Here is a 13,491-nt window from a genome sequence, read left to right on the forward strand (position 1 = left end):
TTGGGTGTCGCTCTGGAAGACATCTGGAGCGGGGGATGCCTGGGGAACGTTCCCGGTGAGGGCCGCGCGGCAGGGTGGGTACAGGAGCGGATAGCGGCTGCAGAAGGCGGAGGGTGTGTCGGAGCTCCTGTCTCAAGCGGCCATCTTGGTCGCGCCGCGCATGCGCCTCCGTGCTGGCTTCATCTTCTACTGAACTATCTCCGTCTGGTTAACGGATTGCCTGGGCACATCGCTACTTACTTAGGAAGGAGTGCCTCCTGTTCACTATACCTAGTACAATGTATGGCGCCAATATTTAATTTGGAAATGTGGCGGTGATTGACAGCGCCGCTCATGCAGGCGCAGTACAGAGTGACCTGGTAGTCTCTCTGACGTCATCGCCGGGGATTTTTAAAGAAAAAAATTGCTAACTATTGGGGAGTATGGGAGGTCAGGGGTTAATTTAAAAAGTAAAAATAGGTCCTCTATTGGAAAAAAAAGATGTAATTTTACTATTTGGCCACAAGATGTCCTCACAGGTGTCTTCCGTATGCATAGTATTACTACGCAAACAGGAAGCACTGCGTGGATGGGTTTTGTGAATGACAGCGGCGTCTCATAGACTGCTGTGGTCATGCACACGGGTACTTAGCCACTTCAGCTCACAGGGCTGTTAACTTTATGCATCCGAGCAACTTTCACCTCCCATTCATTCGCCAATACCTTTATCACTACTTATTACACTGAAATGATCTATATCTTCTTTTTTCCGCCACTAATTAGGATTTCTTTGGAGGGTACATTTTGCTAAGAATTACTTTTTTCTAAATCCATTTTAACAGGAAGATTAAGAAAGAAATGGAAAAAATTCATTATTTCGCAGTTTTTGGCCATTATAGTTTTAAATTAATACATGCTACTGTAATTAAAACCTATGTATTTTATTTGCCCATTTTTCCCGGTTATTACACCGTTTAAATTATGTCCCTATCACAATTTATGGCGCCGATATTTTATTTGGAAATAAAGGTGCATTTTTTCAACTTGCGTGCATCACTATTTACAAGGCTATAATTTAAAAAATTATTAACATACTCTCTTGACAGGCATATTTAAAAAGTTCAGACCCTTAGGTAAATATTTGTTTGTTTTTTAATTGTATTTTTTTTGGGGGGGGGGGTAATTTTTGGTGTGGGGAAGTAAACCGCTAACTTTTAAATATAATTTAATGTATTTATTTCTTAAAAAATGCATGTGGGTGTAGTTTACTGTTTGGCCACAAGATGGCCACAGTAAAAAAAAAAAAGTCCTGGAAGCGTATGATGACGCTTCCAAGAACTAGAATGAGGACGGGGAACTTTTTGTTTTTGCAGAAAGACCGCGGTCACTTTGATAAGAGACTGTCGGTTTTTCTGCGGGGGACTTAGATCGATGAATGGGAATTATATTCCCATTCATTGTTCGGGGGGCTAACGGCAGGCGGCGCACCGCACACTGGCAGCAGCACAGCCTATCTGGACGAACATATTCGTCCAGATAGGCTCAAGTGGTTAAATCAATGAATGGGAACTGTGTTCCAATTAGTGTTGCAGGGCTCCCCTAGAACGATGAGAAATGCTAGGATATTCAGTGACAGGTAATCTATTCCACTGTCTGCTTTATTTCACACATTTTAAAGAGAACCCGAGGTGTGTTTAAAGAATGTTATCTGCATACAGAGGCTGGATCTGCCTATACAGCCCAGCCTCTGTTGCTATCCCAAACCCCACTAAGGTCCCCCTGCACTCTGCAATCCCTCATAAATCACAGCCATGCTGTGCGGCTGTGTTTACATCTGTAGTGTCAGTCTCAGCTGCTCCCCCGCCTCCTGCATAGCTCCGGTCCCTGCCCCCGTCCCTTCCCTCCAATCAGCAGGGAGGGAAGGGATGCAGGCGGGGACTGGAGTTCTGCAGGAGGCGGGGAGAGCAGCAGACTGACACTATAGAGATAAACACAGCCAGCTCTCAAAAGCTATTTGTCAGCAGCATGGCTGTGATTTATGAGGGATTGCAGAGTGCAGGGGGACCTTAGGGGGGTTTGGGATAGCAACAGAGGCTGGGCTGTATAGGCAGATCCAGCCTCTGTATGCAGATAATATTCTTCAAACCCACCTCGGGTTCTCTTTAAGTTGGGTCAGGGGTACTTAAACAATGTTGTAAAAAGGAGAGTAGTCAAGCGCTTCACATAGGTGTAATCAAATAGCTGCCAGAGGTAAATTCCGATGTAAAGTAGAACTGCAACAACTGTATAAGTATTCCTCAGCGCTGTTATCACCCCAATCCTGTAATTCCAGCCTGCAGCCACCCAGTGCTCAACAAGGGTATACAGTGTCCACCACCACAGGACAAACTATATGCCAGGCTTCGTAGGATTTTGTAATAAGGGGTTAACATTTTATACCATAATTTACAAAGTTAAAACAAAAACAACTTACATTGTGGGTCCATGCACACCGGACCCAACTGCATACATACTGATGGTATGTTCAGAGATAGCCCGTCTCTCCTTCCCTACCAGGTTTCGGCTCTATGCCGTCATCAGGGGATATATATTTATATCCCCTGATGACGGCATAGAGCCGAAACCTGGTAGGGAAGGAGGGACGGGCTATCTCTGAACATACCATCTTTATATGTTAAAGAGGAACTCCAGTGAAAATGTAATAAAAAAGTGCTTCATTTTTACAATAATTATGTATAAATGATTTAATCAGTGTTTGCTCATTGTAAAATCTTTCCTCTCCCCGATTTACATTCTGACATTTATTACATGGTGACATTTTTACTGTGGGCAAGTTATGTAGCTGCTGCTAGCTGTTTTGGCTGTTAGAGACAGCTGTAAACAGCTAATTCCTGTCTGTGAACCTTGTTACATTGTAACAAACTGCCAAAAGAACCGCGGTCCCAGAGTTTCTTGTGGGAGGGGTTTCAGCACAAAATCAGTCATACAGCGCCCCCTGATGGTCTGTTTGTGAAAAGCAATATATTTCTCATGTAAAAGGGGGTATCAGCTACTGATTGGGATAAAGTTCAATTCTTGGTTGGAGTTTCTCTTTAAGGTGCACTTTGATTTGGTTCAGTGCAGATACCTTATGAGCGATATGTATGCAGTTGGGTCCAGTGTGCATGGACCCACAATGTAAGTTGTTTTTGTTTTAACTTTGTAAATTATGGTATAAAATGTTAACCCCTTATTACAAAATCCTACTAAGCCTGGCATATTGTTTGTCCTGTGGTGGTGGACACTGTATACCCTTGTTGAGCACTGGGTGGCTGCAGGCTGGAACTACAGGATTGGCGTGATAACAGCGCTGAGGAATACTTATACGGGTACTTAAACAAAAAACTTATCCATTGACAGTTGCATTTGTCCACTGTTGAGGATTTGGTGGAAATGTGACATTGTACAGTCCCTACGCTCAGATTAAAGTGGACCTGAACCATTTGAAAGTTCATGCTGTAAACAATATGTCTGCTTCCATGAATCAGGTAGTAGAAAGTGTGCAGATTTATTTTAGGATTTGCATCAGCTGTAACAAAAAAATGTTTTTGTTGTGTATCCTTTAGAGCAGAGAGGAGTTCTGAGTTCAGGTCCACTTTAAGTACAATCCTGTAGCATCAAAGGGTGAAGAGCCATCGGCTCAGTTGTGATGACGTGATGCATGTATACATTTTGCGCTTGTGTATCAAAAAGTTGCTTGCTTATCAAGTCAAAATGCCATAACAATTTTTGCTTGTCTTGCAAAACACTCTTAAACCAAGTTGCTTGCAATCCGATGTTTTACTGTACCTGAATGAAATTCATACCTATAGAACACTTTTCTGCAGGTCGTTTTAGTCAACTCCCCAACCTTCAAAATGTAATAACTTATGGAGCTAGCATAGAAGCTTGACTGACATGATAGAATGTGATGTGACAAGTCAATCAGAACAGCACTCTGATCACTGCACGTTCTTCTCTCTTGATGCTTTTAGTGGAACGATACATCCATTGTGATCCTGCAGAATTATGTTGTGGACATTTATGCTGTTTGTGTGTGATGCAAGTTTATTAGCTTATTACTTCTGCAAAACATTTTATTCATTAGAAAAATGTTAACAGTCTGTGCAGTTCATGTGTGAGTTCCGTCATCTCCTGAATTAGAGCTTAGTACATTTTGCTGCCTCCTGGCTTGCATTATGGCACACATGCTCAAGAGCTGTCTGTATCTTGTTCTAAATGCAGTACATGGTGGGCACTGTTGCTAGCGGTCTCTAATGACATACTCTTTCCTTTGCAAAATATGGAAATGAATGTATAAATATTCATAGGGCAGTCATTCATTTATCACTTACCTAGTTTTACAAGCAGGTAATGTGAACTACTGTTTAATATGATATAATTTTACATATAATACAATTGCCATCAGGGAGCACCTAGGCTATTTAATTTATTCTCTATGTATACACGTCTGTTCATCCATTTGGTGACTCATACATTGCTATTTATGTAACACGAGGAGTGTATGAAAAGGTTGGGGGGTTTTTTTCCCATCATTTCTAAAGAATTGCTGAAGGCTACTTTGTTTTACTGCCATTTAATTACGGCTGCTTTGTGTAAACATTCTTTTGGTACTAGAGTGATATTAGATGCTCACATTAGCAAATGGAGTGTAAACAGCACATGTATTTGAGTGGATGCCATCAATAGCATGTATAGATCAAAATTTTGTTCAGTTTACAAGCAAGGTAGAATTTTATATGTGACAAGGATCGTGTCTGTGTGCTGGTTGCATAAGGCATGTTCAGTCACTTTGAACAGGTCTTCTTTCATCATACTGGGACATCAGGTCAGTGTTTCTGCAGTATTCATGCACCTTAATGTTCTTGCCAGCTTCCACAAAAAGGTGAGATTCATAGGCGTGTGCAATGGTGCTGACTGAGGGGGGAAGGGGGGATGCAAGACAAGGGAGTATGATAGATAGTGAAATGACTAAGAGGCAGGTGCAGGGAAATAAATACAGGTGACAGATGGAGCCCAATGGATTTGATTGTAGTAAATTTGCATAATCCTACGACACCTTAGACTTATCTGCATCTCATTGACCATCCCTATATATTACCTCAGTGAGGCATTTGAAGAGTTAATGAAAAGTATTGGGTTGAGGTGCAGTAGTGTGTTGCTAAGGGTATTTAAACCTTTTGTGTTTATGTTGGATAAGCTACCAATAAGGACCCACAAGGGTCAGAAATGTATAAACTTTTGGGGTTTTGCTTTGCTGTAGCGAATTCTCCCTGTGTTTTGTGTATTAATACCCAATAAAGATTGCTGGTTTTAGGATCCTGCTGTCGGGTGGACTTTTTTTGTACATGCAATAGTCTTAGGTGTGGCATCCAGTGCACACTACCAGGCTTAGAACTTCTTTGCCCTTATGTTAGCGGGTAGACTAGAGCAACCTTGCCTTACAGTTGACTTCATGTTAAAGTACACCTATACTGAGATATTGTGGTTGCCATATTGATGTGCATGCATTCATCTTCAGGGTCTATGGCTAAAGTATGACAGCTAGTTCACATTTAGAGTTCTAATCACGATCGCTTAATAAATTTCAAGTTTTACCACAATTTGCGCTTGTGATTCCCGTTCAATAGAACAAAAATTACAACACAATCGTCCCCAAAGCACTGCATGCCGCACATTTGCAATTGATCGCAACCGTGGCAGTGAGAATGTATTCATAGGGATACACTAGCAGCAGCACTTTCCTGATCGACAGTGATCAGTAAAGCACCATAAAAGCGTCCACTGTGAACCATCCCTTAGAGACAGGGCCTCAGCAGGACAGCCAGGCAACTGGTATTGTTTAATTAAAAGGAAATGCATATGTCAGCCTCCATATCCCTCTCAGTTCAATTGTGCTTCAGGGCCCACCGGGGCAGTGCAGTATTTTTACTGCACCCCACCAAGGTCTATGGCTTTTTCAGAGGCCAATGATCAGTAGGACAGCCAGGGTACTTGTATTATTTAAAAGTAAATTAATATTGCAGCCTTCTTATCCCCCTCCCTTCAGGTTCCCCTAAATGTGTGGAAAAGCTGGCCCCACTTTTTGACAGTAGTTATTTGTTAGTAAATTCCTCTCATGGTACCATTTTTCTTTCCCTGGCTAAATAATTGTATTTATTTTAAAACCATATCATCACACTGTTATTAGTTTTGACTGATGCCCTATTAAAATGGTTCACTGAAAAATAAAAACCTTTTTTCCCTCAGAATCATGACTTTGAAGAGGTACTTACTACATTTATTCAGCTAGATCTATTAAAACTGTTGGTGAAGAAATGTAGCAAAGGTTCTGGCTTCAGTAAGACCTGGCTTCTTCGTGATCTGGAGGTAAGACCAATTAATACTGTAGTGTAACCATAAAAAATGCTTTGCCATTTTCCAATTGCATACTCATTTTTCTGTTTATTCATTTGGGCTGCTGAATTTCTTTATGGTAGGGGGTTATTGTGTGTTTTCATTGCCAGAGTGGTCCTTTGAGTATAACCGAATTCTCCATTTAATTTTGTGGTAACCGAAAGGCAGTAGTCAAAAGAGAGTGAAGGGATGGCATTTGTGTGTGAGAGATGGCAAATAAAGAAATAGGGAAACTGAGGAAGAAACTGAAGTGTCACATACCATCAGAACCTAATCTGTATCTGAGGGTCTGCTATATCACTGGAATCTGAGATGTAACTAGGGGTCTCCTGTATCACTTGGGTCTGATATGTAACACTGAGATCTGCTGTGTCACAGCATTCTGAAATTTACCGGGGGGGGGGGGGGGAGAGGCATGGGGCTCTGCTCCCTGGGGACTGGTATGTGACTGCGGGTCTGCTGTATCACTAAGATATGATTTGTAACCACGGGTCTGCTGCATTACTGTGGTCTGATATGTAACAGGTGTCACTGGAGGAAATGCAGAGGTGCCAAGCTTACATTGGACCCCTAGCTGTGTGATACTCCTTTTGTTTATTGCCTGATGAAGCGGGATTGTGCCCGTGAAACGCATTGCCAGTTGTCTCTGGGAGTATGTAAATTATTACCATAATCGACAGCATCGTGTCTGTTTGGAGTGGCTGGTCCACCACCGCCCCCTGAACGTTTTAAACGATTTTAGCGTGTTTTATACTTTTGGCGCCTCTGTACACCTCTACAAAGCTTGTACATTTTTTAAGTTGCCTTTCAAAAACTATAACCTCTTTTGAATGAAAGGTTTTAACTGGAAAAATAATTATATTTCTGTGGTTTGTGAGGTTCACCGTGATCAGAGTCAAAAACCTATGACATCGGCTCCTGACCAGCTCATGGAGCTCTGCTGTCATACGCCATGGCACATTTCCCTTCTTTGGACTGGTCTCTTCTCACCAATCAGCAGGAAAAGCAAATAATCATGTGCTTCAAACGTTTTCACATTTCTTTAATGCAGGATTCTTATATTATTTTTATTTCATACATCATTTTTTATACAACATTTAAATAAAGGGAAAACACATTCCGTATTGAGTCCATTTTCCAGGGAGCAGCAAACCTGCACACCATGTACATATTGGACGTAAGGGACCAAAGAGCAGCCAGGAGAGTAGAGGGTAGTGGCCAGTTCAGTAAGGCTGACCCAGTCCAGACTTGCTGGAAAAAAAACGGAGTCTTGACCAGCCTTGTTTTAAAGCACCAGGTCTTCTATGCCTAGTTTCAGTAGAAATGCATGTCAACATTTTGGTGGGGAATGGATTTATGTATAATGCATTATGACTAGAATCACATCTACTAATACAAAATATACCTGTGACTGATGAGAGAAAACAAGGTTTCCACTTCTGCGGTTCCTATTTGATTCCCCACACGCAAATTCTGATGTGATTGTTCAGCCTATTGAATCCAAATGTTTGTGCATGGGAAAAAGGAATGGCAAGCATGACACGACTAGAGGGAAACTGATGCAAATTCACATCAGGACGGGTGCGGCGTCTGATTCGGATATGGACGTGGCACCCTAGTGGAAAAGTCTAAAGCTAATGTTTGCTTTATTTTCTTGGGGTCAGATTTTGTCCATAATGCTGTATTCATCAAAGAAGGAAACGAGGCGTGCATCTGAGAAAGCAGATTCTTCTTCGGTGAAACAAGAGAAGGAGACTGAGCTACCTACTGCCATTGTAGTGCAGAAAAAGCCTAATCCACTAGAGGGTCTTGATGAATCTACAAGGTCAATTTTTCAGGTAAAACAGGCTAATCCATTTTTTACCATTGATACAAAATGTAGTACCGTGTACTTATTGTATACGGGGTGTCGGACTATCCACATAAATCATGATGATTTTACAACATAATGTCTCTAAATGCATTACCTGCATATACTAGGAGTTACTGTGATTCATTTGTTATAGAGGAACCAAGCTAAGCTAAAAAAGATAAAACTTAGACCATATTGCATCCACAGCATTATAAGTAGAAAATACGTTGCTTGACATTTTTGATGAGTGGGCTGGAAATTAGTGTAAAGTAAGTGTACAAATAACTTATACTCAGCCACTATGCATATGTCAGACATTATTATAATTGCTCATATTTTATCCATTAAAAATCTGAATTTTGCAATAGTGCCCCTATAAGGTTGGAGAATACAAATGATACAGTATCCCTCATATGTGTCATAGAATGTAGTTAAGGCTGCCGGAAGGCGAGTGAGTCAGTTTGTACTATTGCAGCACCCATAGCAAAAACATATCTCATAGTTCCAGGCAGCTGGATTTACTAAAACGAAAGTTCTCACAATGGATGTGCAGGCATGACTGCCGTCGCTGATTTGCCAACTTTTATCCAACGCACAAAATACTGATAGCATCCAGCCAAAGGCTGCAAATTGTAGAGCTTAGTAGCAGACAGTAGTTTGTTGAATGATGTTCATGTTCTCCATGCTACATTGTACATCAACCCCATTCTCTTGTGTGAGCAATGTAGTTTCAGTAATCTGTTATACTTAGGGTAAAGTGGTAAATTGGACAGTGTTAGGGTCATGTTAGTGTGGGGGAGTTATTAGTAAATGCATTTTATATGAGCAGAAATTGAGCCAGTGTAGCTTATAGCCCTTATAGCCAGAAACAGATCTTTCCTTATCACTTGAATTTCTGCAATGTTTAATCCAAGATTCATATGGTTTGGATTATATTATTATTAAAAATCACACTTTCTCCTACAACTCGCTGAAGAGCAGATGTGTCAAGACAGGTGCACTAATAAATTAAAGCAGAAGCAGACCAGTTGCCCATAGCAACCTATGTGGATTCATCTATCTAATAAAACAAGGCTTTTGTGTAGTTGCTTTGGTAAGCTTTTCTCTCTTACAGTTTTCTTAGCACCTCTCTTTTGGTAAATTTGCTCATCTGATTTGTGCCTGTCTGTGGATTTTTTTGATGGCACAATTACTGTGATTTTTAAACACATTACTAGTTTGCTCTATCATCAATTTGTGTGTCCTCTATTTCCCTCATAAAATAAAAAAAAAACATTCTTTTTAGGATATTCATGAAACCCGGAATGTTCCTTTACCCATTCTTCGAGCAATATATGAGATAGGGAAGAAGAGTCCAGAGTCGTTTCTTGAAGAGGTTCAGAAAAAGTAAGTTGCGTAGTCATAGCTTTTTGTAACAACTTGAGGATTAATTGTAATTGATCCTTTGGAATGCGTCCATTGCCACATAAACAGGGCACAGAGAATTCAATAATTTCTTGCTTATTAAACATGAATTGTATCAGTTTGTGGCTCAATATTTTAAGCACATCAAGCAGTACCGATAGCCCAGGTTATTTCCACTTCTCACTGGGCCGTTTAGCAGCATGGAGCAGGAATAATTGCTAACTTTACACCCCCAAACTAATTGACTGGCCACAGCTTTGTCACTCACAATCTGAGAGACTTTGTTAGGATCACTGTACCATGATTGTATTTTATAGACACAACAAGGCAAGCAAGTTGACAGTCATTTTAGCATTAATCCTAGAAGTCTGATTTCTTAACAAAAGAGACATGTAACATTAAAGCCTGCTTCCTTTTTGAGCTCATGTTTGGTGGATGGAAAGTAGTGGATCAATTACTATTATAATTACTGCATTTGTTTGGTTCTGACACGTTTGTCAGTAATCCTATATAATAAAACACAAGTGTCCCTGTGTCAGTGCTTTGCACTACTGCGCATGTCAAGCACTGACACCCGTTGGGGCAGGGCCAGCCGAGTGGGCGGACGGATGTGCGCGCACTGACTGGCGGGGGTGGCGGCGTGAAGAGACCTAGAGCCCGTTTTTAAACTAGTCCATTAGTTTATAAATAACTTTGAACAGCTCTTGCTATCATAGACCACAAACTAATGTCCTTGAAGCTACATACACACTCTGGATTCAACTCTGCCATGTGGGATCATAACTACTGCCTTGGCTGAGAATCTTGAGAGAATCCAGTGTTTGTGCAGTGGCCTCCCAACTTCTGCTAAAGATCCAGTATTTCAGATCTTTAGCGGTCCCGATGCTGGGGACTCAATGAACATGTTGTACTCCTTTGCGCACGGTAACCTGCCCCGTCTTGTGCTGCTTCTTCTCCCTCAGTCCCCCTCCTTAGCAACGGATGCGTCACTAGCCTGGAGGCTAGTGACATATCTGTACTACGTCACCACTTTATTGTTCCCTAAAGGGATTGAGCACTGATGTGGAGTAGCCAGTTAACCTAAAAGTGTTTTCGAGCTGTGGGAAACATGCAAATAGTGTCCTGGATGGAATATGAGCATGTGAGTTTAGAATATATTATAGAGTGATAGCCACTTAGTGCTCACTTAATATGCTAAACTTTAGAGTTGTTGTTTGATCCATTTGAATGTATAGTAAGTTACATGTACCATACATGGTTGTTAAAGCGTATAAACTGTTGACGAACCTTCAAGAATGCTGAAATCTAAGCAAGTTGCATTTTTTCTGTTTTTTGGTTGAAAATTGTCGTCATAATAGTACATAATAAGTGACGTAAAATTAAAATGGTTTGAACATCAAACTTTCCCACATAGTGGAAGCAATATTGTAAAACATTAGTATTTTGAAACACAGAGCAATCCCACACAGGGGAGGTGATATTTAGGATAACCATATAGGGGGTATTATTATCATCTCAGAACAATGAACATGTGAAACAATGTGTAAAAAAGAAAAAAAGTGTGTAAATGTCCTCTCACTGCTGATACTAGTAATCAAATACAAGGTCATTGTTTTAAATTACATACAGTATTTGGACTACAAGGGAAAGGTTTAGGTTTTTTGGTTATGTAGGATTTTAACTATTAGGGCCCGTTTTCACTAGAGCGAATCCGCATGCGTTCTCTGCATGCGGATTCACATAACCAATACAAGTGGATGGCCCTGTTTCCACTTGTCAGTTTTTTCCTGCGTTTTTCTGTGCAGGGTCTTTCTGCACGGTAGAGCCTGCAGAATTCGCCTGCGTGAGGAATGCAGGCGATTCGTAGGCTATGTATTTAATAGGGAAAACACGTATCCGTTTTTTGCCGCGATTTCACGTGCGAATTCGCATGAAAACTAATGTAAATTGAACCAGGCAGTGATATGGTTAAATTCGCATATACCCTGCCTATGCGAAATCGCGGCAAAAAACGCACGCGGAATCGCATCCGCATGCGATTTCGTCAGCGGTGGAATCCCGGTGATTCGCACCGCACTAGTGGAAACGAGCCCTAAGTGGTTAAAAATACTGCTTTTGGTGACTTTGTACTATTGACAGACCCTTTAGTGTAACGCTGTTTATCTTTTGCACATTTTTAAGATCTTTTATTTTATGTTTGTTCCCTAAGGTATGATGGAAACACTGGTGTGGTTGATGAAAAAGTGAAGAAGATGGCACAAAGATGGCAGCCCATTAAGTCTGTGAAGTCAGAGGAACAGTTATTGAATGTGACGGACACAGAACTGATCATGCCTCCTTGTCTGGTGTGTTTTGGTCTAGTTTAGTTTTAACTCTTCCTAGTAATACTAAACTGATGCTGAATACCTAAACTGTCTCACCCAAAACTGAAGTGTGTAGTGAATACATTTTGTACTTTTCCACTTATCCCAACTGTTAGGCTACATTTAAATGGCAACTAAAGTTAGAGAGATGTGGAGGCTGCCATATTTATTTCCTTTTAAGCAATACCAGTTGCCTGGCTATCCTACTAACCCACTGCCTCTAACTCTTTTAGCCATAACCCCTGAACAAGCATGCAGCAAATCAGGTGTTTCTGACATTGTCAGATCTGAAAGATTACCTGCATGCTTGTTTCTGGCATTATTCAGACACTACTGCATTCTAATAGACTAGCAGGACTGCCAGGCAACTGGTATTGTGTAAAAGGAAATAAATATGGCAGCCTCCATATATTTCTCACTTCAGTTGTCCTTTAAAGTGCACATTGCATTGGGTACCCTGTATTAGTGATGCTCGGATACCCCTTTTTATTAGTCGAGTTTGGTCGAGTTCGAATATTTTTTACTATTCGATTCGACCTCAGACTTCGAGCTCACTATTCGAGTCGGTATTCGAGCTCATTATTCGAGCTGACTATTCGAATTGGCCTTAAATAGCTTCCAACACTTGTTTTGAGGGTGAATGATGCAAGAAACCTCTTTTTTCCCAAGTAACAACAGCAAGTGATTATGTGGGGATGTTCCTTTAAAAAAAAAGGTGGAAAGAGAAGAGAAGTTGTGTCCAAAATTCTGTTCAGTAGTGTATATACTTCTTCTTCTTCTTCTTCTTCTTTATCTTCTATATCTTCTTCTTCTTCTATATCTTCTTCTTCTTCTATATCTTCTTCTTCTTCTTCTTCTATATCTTCTTCTTCATTTTCTTCTTCTTCTTCTTCTATATCTTCTTCTTCTTCTTCTTCATTTTCTTCTTCTTCATTTTCTTCTTCTTCTTCTATATCTTCTTCTTCTTCTATATCTTCTTCATCTTCTTCTTCTTCTTCATCTTCTTCTTCTTCTTCATCTTCATCTTCTTCATCATCTTCATCGTCTTCTTCTTCTTCTTCTTCTTCTTCTTCTTCTTCATCTTCTTCTTCTTCATCTTCTTCTTCTATATCTTCTTTTTCTAGATCTTCCTTTTTTTATATCCTCTTCTTATTATTATTTTTCTATTTCGTCTTCTTCTTTTTCTATATCTTCTTCTTCTATATCGTCTTCTTCTTCTTCACTTATTTCTCTTTTATATATTTTTTTTAAAGAAATGCAGCTATTTTTGAGCGTAATAAATAGCTGGTGGCGCACGCATGTTGGAAGCGCCATTGTATGTGCTCCCTGGCAGTGGAAACACACAGACAGCAGGAGGTAAATTCAGCAGCAGGAGGAGGAGGATGAGTGTGTGGCAGCAGGCAGTCAGGTAGGTAGGCAGCGTGACATAATAGCCCTGGTACCTAGCGTTGATACCAG

The 13,491-nt window shown here is 40.6% G+C and overlaps 1 protein-coding gene across 2 annotated transcripts in view; it reads left to right on the top strand.

The window, feature by feature from the left end:
- ZZEF1 (zinc finger ZZ-type and EF-hand domain containing 1) overlaps positions 1 to 13,491 on the top strand; it is a 226,841-nt gene that overhangs the window by 173,160 nt on the left and 40,190 nt on the right. For both annotated transcript variants that reach the window (XM_068268505.1, XM_068268506.1), the window contains 4 exons: positions 6,268 to 6,387; positions 8,079 to 8,252; positions 9,552 to 9,652; positions 11,880 to 12,015. In XM_068268505.1, coding sequence (XP_068124606.1) covers positions 6,268 to 6,387; positions 8,079 to 8,252; positions 9,552 to 9,652; positions 11,880 to 12,015 — 531 coding nt within the window. The remainder of the gene's footprint in view (positions 1 to 6,267; positions 6,388 to 8,078; positions 8,253 to 9,551; positions 9,653 to 11,879; positions 12,016 to 13,491) is intronic.

This window comes from Hyperolius riggenbachi, chromosome 2 (assembly GCF_040937935.1).
Source record: "Hyperolius riggenbachi isolate aHypRig1 chromosome 2, aHypRig1.pri, whole genome shotgun sequence".
Taxonomy (NCBI): domain Eukaryota; kingdom Metazoa; phylum Chordata; class Amphibia; order Anura; family Hyperoliidae; genus Hyperolius; species Hyperolius riggenbachi.